This window comes from Apostichopus japonicus, chromosome 3 (genome assembly GCF_037975245.1).
Source record: "Apostichopus japonicus isolate 1M-3 chromosome 3, ASM3797524v1, whole genome shotgun sequence".
Classification (NCBI taxonomy): domain Eukaryota; kingdom Metazoa; phylum Echinodermata; class Holothuroidea; order Aspidochirotida; family Stichopodidae; genus Apostichopus; species Apostichopus japonicus.
The window spans coordinates 276,268-303,440 of record NC_092563.1 but is presented as its reverse complement, the minus strand read 5'-3'; the positions used below and the strand labels follow the sequence as shown (position 1 = coordinate 303,440).

General features: G+C 37.9%; 1 protein-coding gene across 1 annotated transcript in view; it reads right to left on the bottom strand.

Moving 5' to 3' along the window:
* The window catches only part of LOC139958713 (cysteine desulfurase-like), a 31,720-nt gene extending 9,521 nt beyond the window's left edge, over positions 1–22,199 (bottom strand). Inside the window, exons 1-12 of the mRNA XM_071956008.1 lie at positions 22,059–22,199; positions 19,634–19,800; positions 13,962–14,014; positions 8,934–9,050; positions 7,762–7,845; positions 5,620–5,673; positions 4,453–4,551; positions 3,542–3,635; positions 2,334–2,468; positions 1,763–1,920; positions 1,102–1,373; positions 525–614 (exon numbers count right to left, since the gene is read on the bottom strand). Coding sequence (XP_071812109.1) covers positions 525–614; positions 1,102–1,373; positions 1,763–1,920; positions 2,334–2,468; positions 3,542–3,635; positions 4,453–4,551; positions 5,620–5,673; positions 7,762–7,845; positions 8,934–9,050; positions 13,962–14,014; positions 19,634–19,754 — 1,277 coding nt within the window. The 5' untranslated portion in view covers positions 19,755–19,800; positions 22,059–22,199. The remainder of the gene's footprint in view (positions 1–524; positions 615–1,101; positions 1,374–1,762; positions 1,921–2,333; positions 2,469–3,541; positions 3,636–4,452; positions 4,552–5,619; positions 5,674–7,761; positions 7,846–8,933; positions 9,051–13,961; positions 14,015–19,633; positions 19,801–22,058) is intronic.
* Between the last annotated feature and the right edge of the window lie 4,974 nt (positions 22,200–27,173).

Genomic DNA, 27,173 nt, shown 5'->3' with positions numbered 1-27,173 from the left:
CCAATTTACAATGCCTTGAGGGGATTCACTTCTGTCTGTATTATTTTTTGGAATGATATAGCCCAAACAGTCAATTTCTGCTTGATGATCTATGCAACAACCACGATTCCACATCACCTAGCATTCCAGCCATTACCCCAGCCTTCCAGCCAACACCAAATCTTCCAGCCACTGCCCCAGCAACCACCCCAGCCTTCCAGGCAGCATCCCAGCCTTCCAGCTACCACCCCAGCCTTCCAGCCACCACCAAACCCTTCTGGCCACCACCCTTGCCTTCCAGAAACCACCCCAGCCTTCCAGACAGCACCCCAGCCTTCCAACCACCACCAAATCCTTCCAGCCACTGCCCCAGCAACCACCCCAGCCTTCCAGCCACCATCCCAGCTACCACCCTAGCCTTCCAGCCACCACCAAACCCTTCCTGCTACCACCCTTGCCTTCCAGAAACCACCCCAGCCTTCCAAAGAGTGCCCTAGCCTTCTAGACATCCTTCAGCCACTACCCCAAGCCTTCATCAGACTAACCTCATTGATCTCAGACGCTTGACATGTTTTATGCACAAATCTGCAGTATAGTCCACTTCTTCCTCTGTTGTAAAACGACCAATGCCAAATCTAAGGAGACAATAACGATAAAAATCACAACAATACATAGTTTAGTTCCATTCTGAAATGACCTATTTCAATAGCAGTTACAAAACCACTGGCACAAAGCATATTTTCCAATGCCAAAAGTTGAAATTGATGTGAATAAGAATACAGTTATTTATGAACCACTCCGGTTGCACACAGACAGTCTAAAGTTACTACACAACTTTTCAGAAAACAAAGCCTTGATTAGGAGAGCAAGCCTGAGCTTTGACTTAAATGAGCCATCCAGCCATATATGCACATATTAACCACATCTCTGTTCAGTGATTATTAATCATAACACTGTACACACAATGTCATGTTGGATCACTGGTACAACTCCCACTCAGTCAATGCAAACCACCAAGAAATAAACAAACAAAAGAAAAGAAAACCAAAGGACATTTATTGACAAAACAGCTTTCTAACAGGAAACCTTTTTTGCTCTTTCGGAAAAAAAAAACATTCTTACCTAATAGAAGAATGTGCCAAGTCCTCCTCGGCACCAATTGCACGGAGGACGTAGGAAGGTTCCAGGGATGCAGAGGTGCAGGCACTGCCTGAAGAAAGAGCGACGTTCTTCAAGGCCATCAACAGGCTCTCTCCTTCTACGTAGGCAAAGGACAAGTTAATACATCCAGGGTATGTCTCTTCAGTATCTCCGTTTCTGATCACGTGTGGCAGGTTTGTCATGATTTTATCGACCAGCCTATTAGAGAGCTCAGACACCCTTCTATGGTCATACTGCAGGAATAAATAGCCAAAAGTCATCATTAATTATCGGTCAGGTGATTCACCTTTGCAGGTATCGAAGTTGTGGCTGAGGTTGAGTGAAGCACACCCTGTAGGGTACAACACTGGAACTCATACATGCAAAAATGACACACTTTTTATATTTTATTAAAGAATTTTCAACTATTTGCCCAGCCAAGGGATGCTACTTTGTTATTGAATTTAACAAAGTGGACACTGACTAAGACATAGCTGCTCTGATGACACCAATCATGGAAAAAAACAACTTCTTGCCCATCAATTCCATCGCTTAATAATTCAGAAAGACTTGTGATTACCTAAATTATACAATGTCATGTCTTCCTATTTTCAGTCTTCAAATAAAGAGATCATTTTCCTACCTCCATTTCTGCTAGGGATAGATGACAGGCTGCACCAAAGCCAACCACCAGAGGTGCAGGCAGGGTTCCACTTCTCATACCCCTCTCCTGTCCTCCTCCACTCTGTAATGGTTCCACTCTCACTCTTGGTCTTCTTCGTACATACAATGCGCCTATTCCTGTTTTGAGCAAAATGAATGTAATCCCTAACAAATATGCAAACTGGACTATAAATAGTAGTTATTCAATTGCTGCTATGAAACTTTCAGATCTATAGAAATGAGACAAATTTATATTCACAGCAAGTTTGAAAGAGGACTTTTGACAGAAGACCATCCTAAAATTCTAAAGATAGGAATGTGTTTTTTTAAATCTATTATTTTCAAGTATTATAGTGAAAGGAATTTTGACTCCCCCCCTCCCCCGCCCCCACCCGAATGAGACAGCATGTTAAACCATTATCTTTGCCATGCTTTGCATATATTTTGGTGTTATTTAGTCAAACAAATTCACCACTAATGTCTGAATACAGCACCTCAAGCTTGAACCTAACGCTGCATAAGAGTGAAATAAATTTTCATTTTGACAATACCCTTTGGACCATATAGCTTATGACCGCTGATGGACATCAAGTCTATCTTCATTTCGTTGACATCGACTGGAACCTTCCCCACAGCTTGGGCAGCATCTGTGTGGAAGAACACTTTGTTGGCCCTACAGATGGCTCCTGTGTATGGAGGGAAAATGGACAGAAAAGGATAGTAACTGCATGGTGATACAGATGGCTCCTGTGTATGGGGGGGGGGGGGAATGGACAGAAGCTGATAGTAACTGCATGGTGATACAGATGGCTCCTGTGTATGGGGAGGGGGGGATGGACATAAGAGGATATTAACTGCATGATGATACAGATGGCTCCTGTGTATGGGGGGGATGGACATAAGATGATAGTAACTGCATGGTGATACAGATGGCTCCTGTGTATGTGGGGGGGATGGACAATAGTAACTGCATGGTGATACAGATGGCTCCTGTGTATGGGGGGGTGGACATAAGAGGATAGTAACTGCATGGTGATACAGATGGCTCCTGTGTATGGGGAGGGGGGGGATGGACATAAGATGATAGTAACTGCATGGTGATACAGATGGCTCCTGTGTATGGGGGGGTGGACATAAGAGGATAGTAACTGCATGGTGATACAGATGGCTCCTGTGTATGTGGGGGGGGGGGGGAATGTACAGAAGAGGAAAATAACTATATGGTGACAAGGAAGGTACCAACTATAACAGAATATTAACATGCCATTTATGCAATGGGCAAGAGCAACAGTAGTAATTTTGTTCAAATGTAAAATTACACAAAACGTTGTATATAGAAAAGAGCAAAGAAATGTATGGTTATAATGTGAGTTGAGCCAGTGACCACAGAGTGACCAACTATGTGCTCTACCAACTGATGAGATGTCCAGCCCTTAGTTGGTGGTGATCTCTGTATAGCCATTGCTGCATTGAGGGAGAGTCAGAAGCCACAGTATACCATGCATACCATGTAACCAGGGATCACAACCCAATTTATTCCATACAATCCAGAAAGTGGCAGGGAAAGAATTTCAAGAGAAATGTTTACACATTAATTGACTCACTTTAAAAGGATTGAAGAAAGTACTAAAGACGAAGAGCACATGGTTAAAAGGATGATTTCTCTCTTAGAAATAAACAGAATGTAGCCATTGCATAACATACTATTGTCTGCATTACAACTTAAATGATTGTAAGGTTGTTGAAACAGCGGACTCACCAATCTCTGCAATTGGCTGTTTGACTCCAATCTCATTATTAACAAACATCACTGAGACCAGTGATGTATCAGGTCTGATGGCATTTTCCAGTTCCTTTTCACACAAAGAAAAAATTAGATACAACTTGATCAATACCACTGTACATGTGTTCAACAGAATATGATACAGCAATTAATGTAATACTTGAATTGTGCTATGAATGTGCACTCACATAGCAATTGTACTAGCAAGGATTATCTTAACAGATAATTAAAATATGTCTTAATACTAACATAGATCAAACACTTTCTATCCTGACAGCCTGGTGATCGATTTCAGTATTAATAAATGGTCCACCAATATTCTTTCGTCAGGTAATGGGTAATGATTCAAAACTAAGTTGACAAAATGTCCAACAATGTTTAATTTTAAACTACCAGGCCATGCGTTGTAGACTAATACTTAATACTACTCAAACCAAAGCAATTGAAATATGTTTCACATGGCATTCTGCTCTTCTATTTCATGTAATTCAGTCATTAAGGCCGACTCTTGAAGAAAATATTCTTATGTTATTTTAAGTTGAATAATTTAATCATTTACTGAAACATTGTTTCCAGGTTGCATTACAAGCCCTGGTTGGTAATCGTAGCTGATATTCACTATTCGGTACCGTACGAATGCATACTTTTCTATACTATACTATATACCAAACTTGTAGTATGAGTACAGCAGCATGAGTATGGTACAAGGCTATAAGTATGAGTACTTCATCTTACACCAAAAACAAATAGATTGACAAAATTCCCCAAGTAGGATTATGAGCACAAATCCATGATGGAATTGTATGGACTTACTTGATGATATACGGGACACTGACTACAATATTATCTCTGTTAGAAGTGTTTCCATCTCTATTGTATGGACTTACTTTAAGATCTAAAAGTCCATTAGTCTGTACTGGCAGGTAGGTTACTTCGAATCCTTCAGCTTCTAGGGCACGACAGGAATCTAAGACGCATTTGTGTTCCTGAAAAGAATGGAATGATGTATTAGAATGAAACAACTGACGTCCAAGGATGCAACTATTTGTTTCAATGTCGCTATGGAACACATCATACCATCACAGTTTCTATTGTTGACCCAACAACCCCATAGAAATCTCAGTATCTATTGTTGACCAAACAACCCCATAGAAATCTCAGTTTCTATTGTTGACCAAAGAACCCCATACAAATCTCAGTTTCTTTTGTTGACCCAACAACCCCAAATAAATCTACCAGTATCTATTGTTGACCCAACAACCCAATATAAATCTCAGTTTCTATTGTTGACCCAACAACCCCATATAAATCTCAGTTTCTATTGTTGACCCAACAACCCCATATAAATCTCAGTTTCTATTGTTGACCCAACAACCCCATATAAATCTCAGTTTCTATTGTTGACCCAACAACCCCATATAAATCTCAGTTTCTATTGTTGACCCAACAACCCCATATAAATCTCAGTTTCTACTGTTGACCCAACAACCCCATATAAATCTCAGTTTCTATTGTTGACCCAACAACCCCATATAAATCTCAGTTTCTATTGTTGACCCAACAACCCCATATAAATCTCAGTTTCTATTGTTGACCCAACAACCCCATATAAATCTCAGTTTCTATTGTTGACCCAACAACCCCATATAAATCTCAGTTTCTATTGTTGACCCAACAACCCCATATAAATCTCAGTTTCTATTGTTGACCCAACAACCCCATATAAATCTCAGTTTCTATTGTTGACCCAACAACCCCATATAAATCTCAGTTTCTATTGTTGACCCAACAACCCCATATAAGTTTTTAGTGCCCTCAAAAGACGGACTATTAAGAGTCTCAGACTGTGTATTAGAAATTCATCTTCAAGATGGCATTACTAACTTTGACTTTATCACAGGAAATAAAGAATTCAAGAGTTACAAAACTGACATGGTGGAAAAAGTGAGAACCAGAAAGCAATGTGGTTTGCTGATAAACTCTTATACAGTATCTTTGATAAGTATCAGGAATGTTGAGATCACCTAGAACAAAGTAAAGATGCTTTCACTTACTGTTTGAGTGGTAATGACATGTTTCTTCTTTGACTTGTAGAATCTGCCAACTCCCTGAAGTAATAGAAAATCAGTGAACCAAAAAGCAATGGAAACATTGACTAAGTAAAGAATGGATTGAAAGATTACTTTGAAATACAATGTCTACAATATATATATAAATATATATATATATATATATATATAGATCATTGAAATCATAATGAGTTGGAAAATCAAGAACTAAAACTTCCAGCCTCCACCGGGATTCGAACCCGGGCCTCCCGCTTTATATGCGGACACCCTAACCACTAGGCTATGGACACTGATTGTATGTCCAGAGGTTCGAAACCGGTAAGGAAGGTCGTAATTCCACTGTAGGCATTTGTCACCTGTATTGAACAATACTAGTTCTGTTTTGGTGACATATTTGCCTTACTCTAGGGATCAAACAAGATTCTATATATATATATAGTAATGTATAGTTATATATAGAATCTTGTAACATTACTATTTTATATATATATATAGTAATGTTACTAGAGAAAAATAGAAGCAAGCCCTCCAAAAAGTTTGCGTCCCGTAAAAAAAGCTTGCATCCTGATCGAACACCAATTGCGTTTATTGTATGACCTACTTTTACTAGTGTAGTTGTAAAGATGTGATCGTATCACTGCCTGTACTTAGAGAATGTAATACACAATATATATGTTTGGCTGGGGAGGCCCGGCCCACCCCTTCTTTTGCCCACCCTGCTGTTCAACCAATTTTAACCCCCATCCCCCCCCCCCCCCTCATTCATCCGCCCTTGTACTGTACTTCCCTACTCGCCAACTCCGTAGAAGCTCTATGCTTTGACGTTGCAGCGATTCCAACAACCAACTCTTCAAAAATCGCAGTACCTACAGTGTGCATATCTCTCACTAACTTCCACACAGTTCATTGTACTACTGCATGTACATAGGCGCCTATTCAAACTTCATTTTCAACTTCACATGCGCAAATCCTCAAAACCTGATCCAACATTTATCCTGGGCTAGGCTCTTTGCAAACAATCATCCCTATGAAAATGACAGTAGGCCTATGTGAATAGCTTTTTATGCAATGTCGATTAAAAAAAAAACTTCAATGTGTACTTTCGACGATTCACAGTAGTTTACACACGAATGTTGCACCAAAAATAAATTACTGAAGCACGTTATCAATTGGACCACGAAAAAATTTGCAACAGAAACTACTGTGGTATGAATGCACATTTTACATCAGCAACTATCAATGCAGAAAGGAACATACTGGGAGATTTGATATCCTTTTCAGGATCAGAGATGTTAGCTTCCCACAAATTCATAGATTGTCTCCACTCATTTCTGATCATAATCGTTACTCAGAGTTTCACGCATTGAGCGATCGTCAGACCAGTTGTCTGATGATTGGTCAATGCGTGAAACTCTGAGTAGCCATAGTGCACTCTGTACCAAGATAGATGCCAACCAACCAAACTTAAAACTTATATAAATATATATATATACATATAAACAAATAGTTAAGTTTAAAATGAGTCATGTCATCAGAAGTTTCAGCACACAGAGTTATCAAACAGATCTGTGATTTCTAAATGCATTTAATAACCCATTTGGTTCTCCAGACATAGAAGTTCCACAAGTTTAGGCCCTTAGAAACTTGTTATAATCAATCCTCCTGTCAGTTTACACATATATAACAAAGGTTTACATTTGCTAGTTGTTGCAAGAATTCACAATGTTGTAAAGTACTGTTACATGATGGTTGTATTTGCTTCAATTATTCAGAAAGTTTGATTGATATATTGCAATAATGTTCCTGTTTACTATTGCAACAACTCAAACCATAATAGCATTCTTTAATTTGAATGACACTGAAATCTGCTTTAATTTTCTGGATTGCTTGACATGTTATGTGACTATGCTTGCTGATTACTTTATGGTCAAGATAATTAATAATAAGTAAATGTGGAGTCCTATCATTTCCAACAAACTTCGATTCTATTTATAGACCACCAGACAAACGGTACACGGTATATCAGAGACACAAATAAGAGTAATTGTGATACTAAAATAGGAAAGAGAGGTTTAGTGCTCAAACATGTTGTACATGTATATTTTCTCCTTTGCAAGCACTACTCACCTTGATGGAGATATTGTTGCTCTCAGTAGCACCACTTGTAAAGACGATTTCCCTTGCATCTGCTCCGATTAATTTAGCCACTTGCTGTGAGGAGGAACAACTGAGATTGTCTCACAAAATCATAGTAATTAAAAAACAAAACATGCTGCACTTTATGAAGAGTAAAGACACATTGTCATAATACTACTTACTAATAGTAACAGAGATCATGCAATGTTACATTTACTTACATACAAGCAATAGGTAAACTAAGAATGGAGAAAATAATTTTTAGATGGATTTACATTTGCTAGAGGAAAGAGGTGAACTTTGCATTCAAGTCCTGTGTGCTGTTTTCATGATAACAACATTTGAAGTTAATATGATTGGTACAATAGCAGCAGTGAACTTGGACACGGGAGTGATGTCATACAAACAAACATATATGTTTTATGTTTTTCTTCAAAGTATAATTAGGATACTTTACTTAATGCATCACAGTATGAAAACACTAGGTTTATGAGTCAAGTCCACTTATGATACAAACTCTGACAATTATCAATATCTTGAGAAGGCTATGTAGCAATTGCTTGCAAATTTCACCAGGATGCTTAGAATGTATGTCTCTTTCATCAGGTGATCATAAACTTCCCTCCGGACTATCCTTATAACTAATGGACCTTAGCTTCGTGCAATGAAGTTAATATACAGCACACGTCCAACAGGTCCATTTCTTCATTCTATAACTATCAATGCTTGCCAATTCACATTACATTACACAGTACTGTTGCTATGGGAAAGTCCCTTTCACTGAAGATTGCATAATCGCAAGGCAAAACTTTGTCTAGCAGACTGCACTGCAGAAGGGTCAAAATGCAATTGGGATTATAGTGAATTTAAAATTTTCAAGTTTTATGTAGCAGTGTTGATGTTTTCGAATTTTCTTTTTTATAGAATACTATGGGTTCCTGTGTACAAGAAACTGCTGTTCATCTTTGAAATTTTATAGCAATTTGCAAATTGTAACGTAGCATATTGCTGGGCGGTGATACCTGTTGAATTATTCCCTGGATGAGATAATTAAACATCACCTGTTTTTTCAGTTACTTGAATAATATCCTAATATCATCCCATCATCCTGAAGTTCCAATGTAATAAAAAAAAAGGAAAAAAATAGAAATTTTTCAAGTTACCCCTCTGGCCTTCTCTACTGCCTCCTCTGCTTCCCAACCATAGGAATGTGTTCTTGAATGAGGATTGCCAAAATATGACACAGAAAAAGGTAACATAGCATCCAAAACTCTGGGATCCTGGCAAGGAGTAAAGTAATGTATAACAGATCAGAAAAGTGGGGGAGAAAAACGATAATGACAAATAGGGAAATTGCTTCAAACGAAGCAATGCTTGATATCTAAGATGAAACATTGGAAATACACAAGAAAATCAAAAGTGAGTAAATTTAATCACTATCAATCATGAAAATAGTACATATTTGCCATAAAAAACCCCAAACAGAAGGCTTTGGTTTTTTTTTTTTGTATGGTGGGACCGTAATTCTCTAACGCGTGTTTTCCTTATATTTACTGCAGGTAAATAATTGAAAGATATTGAGCCTAGTCATAGATGCAGTGTGTTTTCCTCACATTTACTGCAGGTAAATAATTGAAAGATATTGAGCCTAGTCATAGATGCAGTGTGTTTTCCTCACATTTACTGCAGGTAAATAATTGAAAGATATTGAGCCTAGTCATAGATGCAGTGTGTTTTCCTCACATTTACTGCAGGTAAATAATTGAAAGATATTGAGCCTAGTCATAGATGCAGTGTGTTTTCCTCACATTTACTGCAGGTAAATAATTGAAAGATAATGAGCCTAGTCATAGATGCAGTGTGTTTTACTCACATTTACTGCAGGTAAATAATTGAAAGATAATGAGCCTAGTCATAGATGCAGTGTGTTTTCCTCACATTTACTGCAGGTAAATAATTGAAAGATAATGAGCCTAGTCATAGATGCAGTGCGTTTTACTCACATTTACTGCAGGTAAATAATTGAAAGATAATGAGCCTAATCATAGATGCAGTGTGCTTTCCTTGTATTTACTGCAGGTAAATAATTGAAAGATAATGAGCCTAGTCATAGATGCAGTGTGTTTTACTCACATTTACTGCAGGTAAATAATTGAAAGATATTGAGCCTAGTCATAGATGCAGTGTGTTTTACTCACATTTACTGCAGGTAAATAATTGAAAGATAATGAGCCTAGTCATAGATGCAGTGTGTTTTACTCACATTTACTGCAGGTAAATAATTGAAAGATATTGAGCCTAGTCATAGATGCAGTGTGTTTTACTCACATTTACTGCAGGTAAATAATTGAAAGATATTGAGCCTAGTCATAGATGCAGTGTGTTTTACTCACATTTACTGCAGGTAAATAATTGAAAGATATTGAGCCTAGTCATAGATGCAGTGTGTTTTCCTCACATTTACTGCAGGTAAATAATTGAAAGATAATGAGCCTAGTCATAGATGCAGTGTGTTTTCCTCACATTTACTGCAGGTAAATAATTGAAAGATAATGAGCCTAGTCATAGATGCAGTGTGTTTTACTCACATTTACTGCAGGTAAATAATTGAAAGATAATGAGCCTAGTCATAGATGCAGTGTGTTTTACTCACATTTACTGCAGGTAAATAATTGAAAGATAATGAGCCTAGTCATAGATGCAGTGCGTTTTACTCACATTTACTGCAGGTAAATAATTGAAAGATAATGAGCCTAATCATAGATGCAGTGTGCTTTCCTTGTATTTACTGCAGGTAAATAATTGAAAGATAATGAGCCTAGTCATAGATGCAGTGTGTTTTACTCACATTTACTGCAGGTAAATAATTGAAAGATATTGAGCCTAGTCATAGATGCAGTGTGTTTTACTCACATTTACTGCAGGTAAATAATTGAAAGATAATGAGCCTAGTCATAGATGCAGTGTGTCTTACTCACATTTACTGCAGGTAAATAATTGAAAGATAATGAGCCTAGTCATAGATGCAGTGTGTTTTACTCACATTTACTGCAGGTAAATAATTGAAAGATATTGAGCCTAGTCATAGATGCATGTGTTTTACTCACATTTACTGCAGGTAAATAATTGAAAGATATTGAGCCTAGTCATAGATGCAGTGTGTTTTACTCACATTTACTGCAGGTAAATAATTGAAAGGTATTGAGCCTAGTCATAGATGCAGTGTGTTTTACTCACATTTACTGCAGGTAAATAATTGAAAGATATTGAGCCTAGTCATAGATCCAGTGTGTTTTCCTCACATTTACTGCAGGTAAATAATTGAAAGATATTGAGCCTAGTCATAGATCCAGTGTGTTTTACTCACATTTACTGCAGGTAAATAATTGAAAGATATTGAGCCTAGTCATAGATGCAGTGTGTTTTCCTCACATTTACTGCAGGTAAAAAATTGAAAGATATTGAGCCTAGTCATAGATGCAGTGTGTTTTCCTCACATTTACTGCAGGTAAATAATTGAAAGATATTGAGCCTAGTCATAGATCCAGTGTGTTTTCCTCATATTTACTGGAGGTAAATAATTGATAGATAATGAGCCTAGTCATAGATGCAGTGTGTTTTCCTCACATTTACTGCAGGTAAATAATTGAAAGATATTGAGCCTAGTCATAGATGCATGTGTTTTCCTCACATTTACTGCAGGTAAATAATTGAAAGATAATGAGCCTAGTCATAGATGCAGTGTGTCTTCCTCACATTTACTACAGGTAAATAATTGAAAGATATTGAGCCTAGTCATAGATGCAGTGTGTTTTCCTCACATTTACTGCAGGTAAATAATTGAAAGATATTGAGCCTAGTCATAGATGCAGTGTGTTTTCCTCACATTTACTGCAGGTAAATAATTGAAAGATAATGAGCCTAGTCATAGATGCAGTGCGTTTTACTCACATTTACTGCAGGTAAATAATTGAAAGATAATGAGCCTAGTCATAGATGCAGTGCGTTTTACTCACATTTACTGCAGGTAAATAATTGAAAGATAATGAGCCTAGTCATAGATGCAGTGCGTTTTACTCACATTTACTGCAGGTAAATAATTGAAAGATAATGAGCCTAGTCATAGATGCAGTGTGCTTTCCTCACATTTACTGCAGGTAAATAATTGAAAGATAATGAGCCTAGTCAAAGATGCAGTGTGTTTTACTCACATTTACTGCAGGTAAATAATTGAAAGATATTGAGCCTAGTCATAGATGCAGTGTGTTTTCCTCACATTTACTGCAGGTAAATAATTGAAAGATAATGAGCCTAGTCATAGATGCAGTGTGTTTTACTCACATTTACTGCAGGTAAATAATTGAAAGATAATGAGCCTAGTCATAGATGCAGTGTGTTTTCCTCACATTTACTGCAGGTAAATAATTGAAAGATATTGAGCCTAGTCATAGATGCATGTGTTTTCCTCACATTTACTGCAGGTAAATAATTGAAAGATATTGAGCCTAGTCATAGATCCAGTGTGTTTTACTCACATTTACTGCAGGTAAATAATTGAAAGGTATTGAGCCTAGTCATAGATGCAGTGTGTTTTCCTCACATTTACTGCAGGTAAATAATTGAAAGATATTGAGCCTAGTCATAGATGCAGTGTGTTTTCCTCACATTTACTGCAGGTAAATAATTGAAAGGTATTGAGCCTAGTCATAGATGCAGTGTGTTTTCCTCACATTTACTGCAGGTAAATAATTGAAAGATATTGAGCCTAGTCATAGATGCAGTGTGTTTTCCTCACATTTACTGCAGGTAAATAATTGAAAGATATTGAGCCTAGTCATAGATGCAGTGTGTTTTCCTCACATTTACTGCAGGTAAATAATTGAAAGATATTGAGCCTAGTCATAGATGCAGTGTGTTTTCCTCATATTTACTGGAGGTAAATAATTGATAGATAATGAGCCTAGTCATAGATGCAGTGTGTTTTCCTCACATTTACTGCAGGTAAATAATTGAAAGATATTGAGCCTAGTCATAGATGCATGTGTTTTCCTCACATTTACTGCAGGTAAATAATTGAAAGATAATGAGCCTAGTCATAGATGCAGTGTGTCTTCCTCACATTTACTGCAGGTAAATAATTGAAAGGTATTGAGCCTAGTCATAGATGCAGTGTGTTTTCCTCACATTTACTGCAGGTAAATAATTGAAAGATATTGAGCCTAGTCATAGATGCAGTGTGTTTTCCTCACATTTACTGCAGGTAAATAATTGAAAGATATTGAGCCTAGTCATAGATGCAGTGTGTTTTCCTCACATTTACTGCAGGTAAATAATTGAAAGATATTGAGCCTAGTCATAGATGCAGTGTGTTTTCCTCACATTTACTGCAGGTAAATAATTGAAAGATATTGAGCCTAGTCATAGATGCAGTGTGTTTTCCTCATATTTACTGGAGGTAAATAATTGATAGATAATGAGCCTAGTCATAGATGCAGTGTGTTTTCCTCACATTTACTGGAGGTAAATAATTGAAAGATAACGAGCATAGTCATAGATGCAAAGTGTTTTCCTCACATTTACTGCAGGTAAATAATTGAAAGATATTGAGCCTAGTCATAGATGCAGTGTGTTTTCCTCATATTTACATATTTACTGCAGGTAAATAATTGAAAGATAACGAGCATAGTCATAGATGCAAAGTGTTTTCCTCACATTTACTGCAGGTAAATAATTGAAAGATATTGAGCCTAGTCATAGATGCAGTGTGTTTTCATCACGTTTACTGCAGGTAAATAATTGAAAGATAATGTGCCTAGTCATAGATGCAAAGTGTTTTCCTCACATTTATATACATATTTACTGCAGGTTAATAATTGAAAAATAATGAGCCTAGTCATAGATGCAGTGTGTTTTCCTTCACATTTACTGCAGGTAAATAATTGAAAGATATTGAGCCTAGTCATAGATGCAGTGTGTTTTCCTCACATTTACTGCAGGTAAATAATTGAAAGATATTGAGCCTAGTCATAGATGCAATGTGTTTTCCTCACATTTACTGGAGGTAAATAATTGAAAGATAATGAGCCTAGTCATAGATGCAGTGTGTTTTTCCTCACATTTACTGCAGGTTAATAAGTGAAAGACAATGAGCCTTGTATAGATGAAGTGTGTTTTATTCATCTAGTTCATACCAATGGTGTGGTGGCCAGACCATCAAGGTAGAGAGCTCTTCCACTCACATCATCTAGATGTAAAAAGATAGAACACAGGTTAAGAATTTTAACTGCAAATATACAGTCAGTAAATAAGTGAGAATTCCCTCGACTGGTGTAAATGGCTCAGTTTCCCAACTTTCTTAGTCCCAACTCCAAGATGATTCCTCAATTGTTCCAGAATTATTATCCAAAAAAATAAAAACTGAGATAGACTGATCACATGTTAAGCATTTGTATGTTAAGAAACTATACAAAACTTGAGGTAGAAATAATTCCTTCTGGGTCATTCCATGTCAAATCAACCAGTGGTCCCCAGGTGACCCTCTCAGAATTAGATGAAATTTCATCAGAATGATTGAGTATGTCCCAAATGAACACACACAAAAAATCAAAATTATACTCCATGTCGTTTTCGAGATATGGCCCGTTGAAATTTGGTCGTTGTGGCCATTTTGCTCGTTTGCGTTTCGCAAAAAGTGACTTTTGTGATATTTTCCGACTTTGAAAGCTCATGATTCAGTCTTTGTCTGGTCAGGTATAGAGCTCAAATTTGGTATTCTATCTTACTTCTTGCCAAAATTTATGAATCTGCACTCAATTTAACTGTATCTCCTATATTTTTCTGGTTATGATCACCAAAAGTAGGCACTTTATTCTGTCAAAAATGATTTTTGTGATTTTTAAGGTCACCCTGTGCCCACATGAGAGGTCACATGAATCTTACAGTATATTCCTTGGGAATTATCTATGGTTGCATGTCTTTACTCATAAGCAATTATAAGCCCACCAATGCATTAATTAAGAAATGGCATGGGCCCAAAGTTGGCTCCAGCCAGAAAAAGGTCAAAAAGACCCCGCCCTTCTTGACCCCGCGATCAATTGAAACATTTATTGAAATTTACACCAGTTAAATATATATATTATATCTACTTGTACATCAAATTTCAGCTTTGGCACTCAACTTCTTCATGGTATGGTGGCAATTTGAATATTAGACGTTTTTCGCATATTTTTTAATCTCAAGCTTATATATTTGTCATGTAATCATAGTATAATAATGAGTGATATGATCATTGTATCCTTGTTTCAGTCAGCTGAATCAAAATGTAACATAACAAATTGTTTTAGGTCAAATTAATGACATTTAATCACATCATTAACGATTCACGCACATTTAAATTATATACTGGTTCTGTCACAACTCTCAATGCTTCAATGTCCTTACAGTTTTCTTACCACACATGGATGTTCATATACAAGTAAAACAAGTTTAGCACACTTTAATTTCTTTTACTTGATGAATGCTTGCAGTGTGGCTTGATATACAAGTTAGCACACTTTAATTTGTTTACTTGATGAATGCTTGCAGTTTGGCTGGAATGGTCTTTGAAGTCTTCATGAGGGAGAGTGTACTGGCTGCCTCCATGTCCCTGTAACTCTGGAGCACTGATGACACAAATAACAGCTCAGAATGGTATCCAACAAATATTGTGGGTGTTTTGTGGCCAAGGAAGTGCATTGGAGTTCTTGTTTCGTTTCATTTAACTTCACAAAGACATCATTTTCTTCCTCTGAAATTATACCAATGTACCACTCATTGCCGTACATTCCAGCGATGTAACGCCTGGTTAGTACTCTTTCGTGTCAGCCTGAGGTAGAATATTAGCAGAAATGGATTCTCTCTCCTCTGCATGGTCTCTAATGGGCACAATTTTGCAGTGGTTGGTCATTGGAGAGTCGCCGCTTCTCAATCTTTCCAACATCAATGGGTATAATAATGTGATGAGATCGTATTCCTGCTATAGTTTATGATGGTGTCTGCACGTGACACACTGGTAGTATTGTTCTAGAATGTAGTGTCTACATGTGACACACAGGTGATATTGTTCAAAAGGTTTATACAAATGAGTTACCAGTGTTTGTATAGCATGAGGAAAACATGAAAGGGGACTGGGTTAGGTTAAAGCAGCATTTTGTGTCCTTTTCTATGGTTTTTCTCAACCTCACTGATTCCTCGATGACATAACGACATACATAACTAGCTCATCTATTCAAATCTTACTTCATATGGTGGCATAAAAGTCGAAAAATTTACAACTTTTAACTTTGTATTTCTCGAAGATATTTTCCGTTGGGATCCCAATAAACCTCACCCATAATATGAATATTTAAAAGCGACGAACGTCATTGATCGTTATGTAATACAAGTATACAACACCATGCATGATTTGTGTAGATTGTCTATGGCAGTTGAACCAGGGAGTTGTTAGAGTACCAGCTCGCTGGTTGTACCAATTTACCAACTCAACGTTTTTGAATCTATATTTAGCGACAGCTCAAAACTAAACCTGCATCTCTGATTGGTTGAGTTCAAACTAGTGGGTTGGGGGAACTGTATGCGATTAATATACTAGAGCACCAATGGTGCAGAAGCTCATACCTTTTCGGGCTTAAAAATGTAGGGCCCACAAAACTTTATGGCCCACCAAATTTCAGGCCATTTTTCAGATTCCACCAATTTTGGGCCCATGAGGGATAACCCCATCCCCCCCCCCTCCGTTAGCAGAACCCTGGCCACACCACTGGCTATAATTCCTATTTTCCCCCTTTAAATCCTATTTTACCCACTCTCTCAAACAATACCACAGACCTACCCTATTAAACTTTCTCCCCTCTACCAGAGCAGACCTGAAGCACTCCTTGCCAAAATTTTGGCTGGCTGCCTACATACCTCAGGCTCAAAGACTTCTAAGAATCGGCAAGTGCTGATTGGCTATAGGGCTCTCATGCTTACAGTTCAACAGTTAATAACAACTCCCAGTCCTGCTTTAATTCTACTAACAGCCTCTGCAGAGCTTAACCACAAATGTAAACAAACACTGCAGAGACTGGGAGACAAATTAAAGGAGCTTTGGCAAAAGGTGAAGGCTCAGATTTTTTTAAACAATGGGGATTAATTGTAATTAATTAACTTTTGACCAAAAATTATTAGGCATCACCTTATTCATACACAATCCAACAATCATCAGTTCAACTGGGAATATGATTCATCAAAATCTTGAGGAGATTGAGATATTTGAAAATATTACAAAGAATGACCCCCGATGACCCCCTAAATGACAATTGACCTCAATTTTCCGAAAACCCCTCGTAACTCTCATCCCGAGGAACATTGTGACCAAGTTTCATTATAACTGGCAATACACTGTACGAACAGCAGCAATTTGAAAATATAGGGCCGCGGCCCGGGCCACAAAAGACCCCTAGTTGATCTTTGATCTCAAATTCATGAACACCCTGAAGGTAAAACTTCCATAGTACTATCGTGACAAACCCTCAACATTGTACCATGGAATCTGTAGGAGAAGAAGCATTTTGCGTATTTCCACAAAATGGCCCATTACGGCCCACAGGTGACCTTTGACCCTAAATTGCAGACCATCTCTGATGGCCCTATACCCAACGGTCCTTGTGTCCAAGTTTCATGAAATTCCATCAATCACTGTGCGAGTGGAAGCGGTTTTACCAATTGTTGACGGATAGAGTGATAGAGTGATAGACGCTGCACTGTAACAATAGCTCACACCAGCATGCTGGTATGAGCTAAAAATGGGTAATTTGTCGGAGGAAGCTTTTCACATTATCTACAAATGTCCTTAATTACTCGCCAATTAATGCTTTTGACAGGAAAAAATGGGCTAATATCTTAGTTTGCTGTTTTGTGTTTGATATACATGTAAAAACTTTATGGACTTGTCAAAAAAATGGAAAACGGTGACCAAATGCAAAATGCTGCTTTAAAGCCAGAGAGCAGTAAGACATACACGAGTCACAAAAGAAAAGTCCGGGTCAAAATTTCTTTTTGATATATTTTAAAAATGAACATAATCTCAGCATTCTAGTGAAATTTGAATTCAATTCCTATTCCATTTTTGAGATATTGACAGTTGAAGTTATCTGATATTCTACCAAAGTGAACTTGAAGCAAACAGGTGTGATGTCGAAGTTGCACACTGACAAATAATGTTTTCTTTTTTCTGTATTTTTCAGTCTATTGATTTGACCTTGATTGGATAGGGTTACTAGTTTGTCTAAAGGGGATGTGAAGATTATAAAATACCAATACCTATAATGGTACATTAACATTATGGATGCATCCAATTGTGGAGTATAAAATTAGACATAAATTTTAAAGAAAAAAATAGCTTTAGTTATCATAGTGCAACAATGACGTCAAACCTGTATGCTCCAAGTTCACTTTTAGTACCAAAGTCCAAAGGTGGCAACTTCAACTGTCAATATCTCAAAAAAGGTACATAGGAATTGAATGCAAATTTCATCAGAATGCTTGGATAATGTTCCTCTTTAAAACATCACAAAGAAATTTTGACCTGGACTATTCTTTTATGTACTGGCAGATTTAAATTGTATTGTGTGGTTTAATCCATGTTTCAAGTGAAACTCTACAACAGTACTGTATACTACTGTATATAAGGCTCCAAATTGTGTCGTGTGTTATGGGAGATTTTGAGGCACTACAGGTATGAGGGACCAGCCTATTGGAGGGTTAACTGAAGTGATCATTTATTGCAGTGGAATACATGTATGCATAATCAACCCATTTCTAAAAACAATAATAAAAAAAATCTTTTTTCTAACTGCAAAAAATACATTACACAAGCTTCAAACTGAAAAACACTGTATGATATTAACTTAGTGTACTGAGTTGTTAAAAAATGTGCGAAAAACGTCTAATATTCAAATTGCCACCATACCATAAAGGAGTTGAGTGCCAAAGCTGAAATTTGATGTACAAGTAGATATAATATATATATTTAACTGGTGTAAATTTCAATAAATGTTTCAATTGATCGCGGGGTCAACCGGGGTCAAGAAGGGCGGGGTCTTTTTGACCTTTTTCTGGCTGGAGCCAACTTTGGCCCAATGCCATTTCTTAATTAATGCATTGGTGGGCTTATAATTGCTTATGGGTATAGACATGCAACCATAGATAATACCCAAGGAATATAGGATTCATGTGACTTCTCATGTGGGCACAGGGTGACCTTAAAAATCACAAAAAAACATTTTTGACAGAATAAAGTGCCTACTTTTGGTGATCATAACCAGAAAAATAAAGGAGATACAGTTAAATTGAGTGCAGATTCATAAATTTTGGCAAGAAGTAAGATAGAATACCAAATTTGAGCTCTCTACCTGGTACAAAGACTGAATTATGAGCTTTCAAAGTCGGAAAATATCACAAAAGTCACTTTTTGCGAATCGCAAACGAGCAAAATGGCCACTACGACCAACTTTCATCGGGCCATATCTCGAAAACGACATGGAGTATGATTTTAATTTTTTGTATGTGTTCATTTGGGACATACTCAATCATTCTGATGAAATTTCATCTAATTCTGAGAGGGTCACCTGGGAACTTTTCAGAAAATTGGTTGATTTGAGGCGGAATGACCCTTCTAGTTTTCCATTGTTCTACTGTATACCTCTGATGTTCCTGGAAATTGTTAAGATTTCAATACTAAAGCAAGTCACATTTGTTCTCCAGTGTCTAAAACAAAACTTCTAGTGATTTCATATTGCTTTGAAATGGACCCAGTATTGTCAATTTCTAAGAGAAAACTTACCAACGTCTTCTTTAGTTAAGGCATACAAACCACCTCCATGGCTGAGGTGAATCTGTCGAGACTCTACAGCAGTTCTTTGCAGCGCAACCCTCCCAATGCCCCTCAGCACTGACGTTAACATCTTCTTGTTTTGAAATACCAACAAAGATGTTTGAAATATCTGATCTCTGCAGAAGTAAAAGACATGATCTGTTACTATGTATGTCACAACTTTCAAATACAGGGTAACTTAAGGCAGAACCACGGAGTCCAAACCAAGTCTGACAGCCCAGTATTTCACTAATCTGAAAATGTTCTATGAGCCATTAGCATGCAGTAATGTAGTTCATTTAAATGCCTTGTCATGCATGGAGGTACATGCACAGTTACACTGTATGTATTCCATTTCACAACAACTCAAGACAACAAGTTTAAAATACCATCAAATACAATGTTTGTAATCAGAGTGTTACTGGAAACACATTTAAAACTGACTGAAACCATCGTGCATACATATTTTTTTTCGTAAAAATAGTCAACTTTCTCCTTCAGTAGAATTGGACGACGTGATGCTATTGCGCTTGTGCAATGACATTGGACAGAACCATTACACTACAGGTAAGTAATTTTTAAGTCGATAATGGTGCCCACACACTCGTGTCAAAGTAAGAAACTCTTCATATTATAGTTTTATTTACATGTACTTCTTTGCTTCTTTGTTTTGTTCTTTAACTCTTTCTTCTGTCTCAATTTTTTTTGTCCTTCTTTCTTTCTTTCCTTCTTTCTTTCTGTCTCTATTTCTTTCTTTATTTATTGTACACAAAGGTAGTTCCAAAACCCTAACACAAACCCACCCATATCATAATGGTGCGGTTCAAAGTCATTGCACAAGCGCAATAGCATCAGGTCATCCAATTCTATGGACGGGGGTGTTGACTATTTTTACGAAAAATAATTTTTTCCCGTGAAAAATATGTATGCACAATGGTTTCAGTCAGTTTTAAACGTGTTTCCAGATACACTCTGATTACAAACATTGTATTTGATGGTATTTTAAACTTGTTGTCTTGAGTTGTCGTGAAATGGGCCTGTTGACGCTAATTAGTATGACCGGTCCATGAGCTAGAGGCAAATCAAGCAATATTTGCGTCTATGCATAAATTTAATCTAAACAATCAAATTGCACTTTATGTACTATATCTTGGTACAGTGTTTTATAAACAAAAAAGACATGGAATGATGGAGCTCAGCAGAACTATCATGCATACTTGTTTAAAAGCACAAATGTGTCAATTTAGAGGTATGAAAGAACTTGACACGTCAGGCATTTTGTGGTCAAATTCTGCTCAAATGTACGGTTCATAAGCACAGAACCTTAAATATTTTGAGATCATAACATTTCTGAGGAATTACACATATGAGAAACACACACAGTTGAGTGATTTGGATTTTTCCTTGATAGACATAGTTGATCAAATCCTTAACTTCTTAAGTGTGTCCTTTATGACTGCCCACCATGCTAGCACTAGTAGCATGGTGGGCTCATAATTGACGCACTTAAGGATTTGATCAACGATGTCTATCAAGGAAAAATCCAAATCACTCAACTGTATGTTGTTTTTCATATGTGTAGTTCCTCAGAAATGTTATGATCTCAAAATATTTAAGGTTCTGTGCTTATGCACCGTACAAATAAGCAGAATTTAACCACAAAATGTCTGCCGTGTAAAGTTCTTTCATACCCCTAAATTGACACATTCGTCGATAAGCTAACTGTAGTGTAAGCCTTAGTATATTTCCATTGACTTTAGATGCTGTTTGCTATGCTCTGAGCCTCTAAGCTCAGGTCCCAGAGATTAGTGGTATCATATTGAGGTAATGTTGGTTATTTTAAGGGTGTAAGACTTCCAAATGCCAAAAAAACGTGCAAAACTGGGGGGAGGGTGTTAAAAGCTTAAAAAATACCACAATTGGTCAGCAAATAACTGAAATGGATTCAAACTCATGAAATATGTAATTCTGCTTGGCTGCAAAAAGTTTAGGTGGCCTGCTGTATTGTTGCTAGTAATAATTGAAGGTGCGTCAATTACTGGGGTGCGTCAATTATAAAGCCTTTACTATACAGTATACTATAAGCTATGGATTTATATCGATGAGAATTGGCCTAACAGAGGCAAGCTTAGGTAGTACTAGTAGCACTCTTAATAGCCAAAAGTACCCTATTTAAAGCCGCTGACTACTATTAGTAGTACTAATATGTGGTACTAGCCTACCCACTACAGAAACTTTGTATTTTAAGTTTAACTAAGTTACAGCAAGGTATAGGCTACTGTAGTGTAGGCCTACTAAACTTAACGTTAGGCTTGACTCTAGTGTTAGTTACACAATGCTCGTTTCACCAGGCCAGGACTTAGAGATAAGCTACGAGAGAAACGACGGCACCTACTATAATACTTGGCTTATGTTTTGTGTGACATAGGCTGATTGCGTCAAATGGCTTTTCAGATTTATACTACATATTCTGAATAGCATGCGTAAGGAAATTCTTTCGAGCTGTGCGTTATGTGTACCTTTGGCCGTCACGTTAATTCGTCAGTGTTATTATTTTATTGCGTAATCAGTATCCATCGGGCCGATCAAGGGGTTGAGGCTTTGAACTTTTCCACCTCAGGTAGATAATGACATGTAAAACAATTGCGCCCACCAAAATAAGCTCCACCTAGCGGATAAAAGCGATACGGAAGCTTCGTATGGACTTTGATATAATGAAAATCTTAATTGGTGTTTCTTTCTACAAAAAGGTAAAGACTCTATAAATAGTAGCCTACTAGGCCGATGTATTTATTCCAGAGTCTGTTGAAAACACTTTGTATTTATTTCAGCCACGTTTATGGACAAATAGGATGATTTTTGAGGTTGAAACTCGGCTCCACCTCAGGGTAGCAGCTCAGTAAGCGATTGAGTGTGGAACTTTTATATTTTCAATTTTCGATCGAAGTTAAGAATTACATATCGATAACTTATGACTCTAATAGACCTGTTTATTTATTTGAGATAATGTTATCAATTAATTTCAGCCACATATATGGACAATTAGGGTGTTTCTCGGGGTTAAAACTCAGATCCACCTCAGGGTAGCCCACTATTGCGATTGATTGTGGATTTTCTTTTTGACCAAGTTTTAAAACTTTTTTAACAAACAGCGATAACTTGTGACTCTAATAGATCTGTTTAGTTCTGGTAGATTATGTTAAGTACCATATTCTCGTGGTGGAGACATTAATTCAATTAAATATCAGACATTTATCATATTAGATTAAGTTAGGATATAGCAGAAGTTTGATGCCATTTGCAGGGTGGTGGTGAAGCCCAGCCTCTTTGCATAGGTGTGTATTACAGTTGACCTATCTTCGGTCGAATGAAAGAATAATATACCTTCCATACACTTATGATGATTATTATCATTATTACCCCGTTATTTATATAGCGCATAATCCGAAAGTTCTATGCGCTTTACTTAACACTGGTCATTGGTAACCAGGCGCGTATCCAGGGGGGGGGGCGTTGGGGCGCGCGCCCCCCGGGTAAGAAAAAGTGGAGAGAAAAAAAGAGAAGAAAAAAGGAAAAAAGAGGGGAAAAAAGAGTAGGAGGAGAGGAAGGAAGGGAAAAGAAAAAGAAGAAAGAGAGAAAAAGGAGAAAAGGAGGGAGTAAAAGAAAAACGCCAAGACACCGGGAAGAGAAAGAGGAACAGTGACATCATTACAGCGCTGATCCCTATTATATACACAGGGTAGCCAGTGACGGATCAAGGATTTCGGAAGGGGCGTGTGCCTCACCTTACCCCTTACACCGACAGCTCCATTTTTGACGTTTCCATTTTCCCTCTCTAATCATGATCTATATATATATACTATATTTGGTCTACCATAACGTGTGTGTGTGTATACGCCTTAAACAATTGTAGAATTGTGCTATGAAACCAACTGTGGCTGGTGTCGAACTCGACCGTGTCGTCGGGGAACATGACGCATATCGGGAAGGGGGCGACCACCCCCATTCAGCATTATTTTATTTTATGATATCGCTAGTAATTTCAAAATAGAATGTGCTATGATGCAACTTACAAGGCCTGGGAAGTGTCACTTCCAGCGATCTGGGAGGCATTTTCGGCCAAAATTTGCTTGTAGGCTTCGCGCCAACAAATGGTCCTGGGTAGTGCCGTTTCCAGCGATCTGGGAGGCATTTTCTTGTACGCTTTGCGCCAATTTATGGTGGTGCTACGCTTAGATAATTTGCCTACAGGCTTCGCCCCTCCCTTGGCAAATTCCTCGCTACGCGCCTGTTCGAATTTGTAAAGCAAACAGCAGATATCACATCATATCAGTGAGCATGAAAATGGCGTTCCAGGATGAAAAGCCTCAAAACTGTCCGACTTGCCCGAAAAAATTACCAAAAATTTTCGCGCGCTCCGCGCGCGTTCAACATGTTAACGTCAATATTATATTAGCAAGCATCCGTTATTACATCGCATGCCATCGTGTACCGTACGGTCCGTGAAGGTTGTGCAGTATACCGCGGGATGCTAATGTAAACAACGAATGTCTTATGTAGATGGAGAAAAGCATAAAGGTCCAATTATGTCAAAACTCTCTTTTACATTAGTAATGGCGAATTAGGGGCTGCACCCCCCCCCCGCCTCCTACGCCTATGTGTATAGTGTTCGGTTTCGGAAATATATGCTATTTTTAATTTCCTTCAACCAAGTTGTATAATAGCCGTTATAGCAGGTTTTAATATTTCTACACCAATAAATTAACTGTGTCGGAATTTTCGAAAATTTCTGACCAACATTCTTCATCACACTTCCCTCTACTCGTGCAATTTTGACCGGTCTGTATAGGGGTTCAAGGAGGTTTTTCTATATTGGTTGTCCATAGAAGAAATTTTGTGCACATTATGGGTATGTTTTGAAGTGATTCTGAACGAATAATGGGCTTAAAACCTTGAAAAGTGGGGCTCACGGATAATGTGGGCCGCGACGTAGAATCACCTACAAAAGCAATAATCCACAGGACATGCGATGAGTTCGAACATGATTTGTGACTGGTGAAAATCTTCAAAAAGGTTATGGATGGAATAAAAAACTATTGGGAAATACTTGGTTCTCAGGCAAAAAGTGTACATCTGGTTGGTCATTTTCAAGCCCGAGAAGTGCCATTTCCGGTGATCTGAGTGGTATCAAAACAAGAAATTTTCTTGTACGCTGCGCGCCAACCGATGGTGGATAGATAGTAATTCGCGCCCCCGGGTTAGAAAATCCTGAATACGTCGCTGGTAACTTGTCACACCTACACACCAAAGTGTGCACAATTCAAACAATCTCTCCTGGGGCACCACAGAACACCGCAGCCACGTGTCCCCTGGGGGACTTCCCACAGGGTGCAGCCACAAACCGGCGAACGCAACTATATTTACAAGTCACCTCGCAAGTCCCCATTTATACACCTGGGTGAAGAGAAGCAATGGAGATAAAGTGCCTTGCCCAAGGACACAACGCAATGATCTGACCAGGGCTCGAACCTGTAATCCTTAGATCACAAGTCTGCTGCCTTAACCACTTGACCACAACGCCCTCATTGATGGCCATTTGATAGCACAACAAAATATACGCTTGAAAATAAACAAATAATAACCTAGGATGTTTATTTTCCAATCTCTTACGAGCACATTAAGGAAGAATATATAACAGTAATACAACCTGATAAAGGTTTACTTGTCACCAGAGTCATTGAGTCTCAATAATGAGGTACAGTTTGCGCCATAAATTAATTCCTTATTATTAACAGACTGAAAACTTCGCCATTTCTATCTACTTCCTCCTGTCCCTTCGGTCTCAGAAACGTAAAGTCTGTGCTGCTAACAACATTTTCCGCATATTTCACATAGTTTGCGGCCAGCCTTTGACCCATTCAACCATGGAGGTGTTTTTACCTCCATGATTCAACCAACCTCCGCAGCTGCAATGTTGAACTTACGCCACGATGGTTTTTCGAGGTACCATTTTTTGCTTCCTTGTAAATATCGATTGGTTGTGCAACTACATGACCTTCAATACACTAAGCGAGGTAGACTGTGTTTTTTTTTTCAGCGGTTCATCAGCGGTCTGTTGGCAAGCTTCAACCTGCCCACTCACAGTGACGGTGACAGCCTAGCTTACCTAAGGCTAAGCCTGGAGGTAAAACTGTTTTGACCTCCATGGGCTAAGGTAAAGATCGTTACATTGAGGGCAAATAACCGAATTGATGAAGTTTGCCTTGTAGCATTTACATGCAAATAAGTGATATCAAAATTTGTTATTACATAAAAGCAAGAAAATGTTGTCCCAGTCCAGTTTTCATAGAAAACAAGTAAAATAACTTGTTACTAAGTCCTCACGTTCAAGAACGTTGTTTTTCAGCAGACGGCTGTGCATTCGAGCTTTGCGGGTCAAACAGTATATCATCGATTGTCGGGTGATATGAATATGCATTACTAAGGCGTTACTTTCATATCTAAGCCAATGAACATCGACAATGTGGTTTGGTCGATATTTCAAGCTACCCCCAGCGGGGGAAAAGGCGGGGTCTTATAGAAAATAGGCGGAGCCACAGACTACCCTCAGGTGGAATAAAAACAGCAAAATACACTAGCGTCAACCCCGTGCAAGATATGAATAATTCAGTGCACTGAGCTGGAGCTAGCGCTGCAACCCGCTGCATCACACACGCCGCCGAAAATGTGAAACCGGAAGTAAATGCTCAGCACAGAACTTGAGCACAAAGAAGCTTCTTCCCGGCTTGCCACTTTCAGCAATCTGAAGACCAACAACTTCTCCCAAAAGCGTCCACCTACACTGCTATTTCATGGAGAATCTTAACGTTAGACAATGAAGTACCCACTTATTTTTTTGTACGAAATTCTTACAATAAAAACTAAAATAAAATAATATAATTTTGAATCACTTCTAAGGGTATATGTAAGTGGAAAGGAAACGGAATTTTTTGTTTAGATGTTTTTTTTTACATGTATGCTACTGTTGGAACGTAACAACATTTAACAGTACTTATCTACGATAAAATACTTTCAATGTGCAAATTAAGTGGGGCTGTTAACTGAACAAATATGACTCGCAGAATGTAACCGAAGTTTCATCAATCAGTATTCAGTATTAGATTGCCGCTGGACTGAGTCTGTCGTTTGGCTTTTCGCTGGCAGTAGTGACACAGACGGGCGATAGCCGTGGCTTGCCTAGCTACAAATTAACTAGTACTATACTATGTTAAGTATCACCAGGGTTGTCCCATAACAACCGTAAGTACAGTAGTAACTCGGCATAGCCTATATCCAATTGCTAGAACAGGAATGTAAAATTCAGCTCCAGTAATGGTGATAACAAGCTTTGTTGGGATCGATATGGCAGTCTGTTTTTTTGCTGTTTGTCAGGCCTTTATAGACCTAACTGATTTGAAATAGCTAATTAAACAGCTTAAGATGTAACACGACGGAGTTTTTGTATACCTTC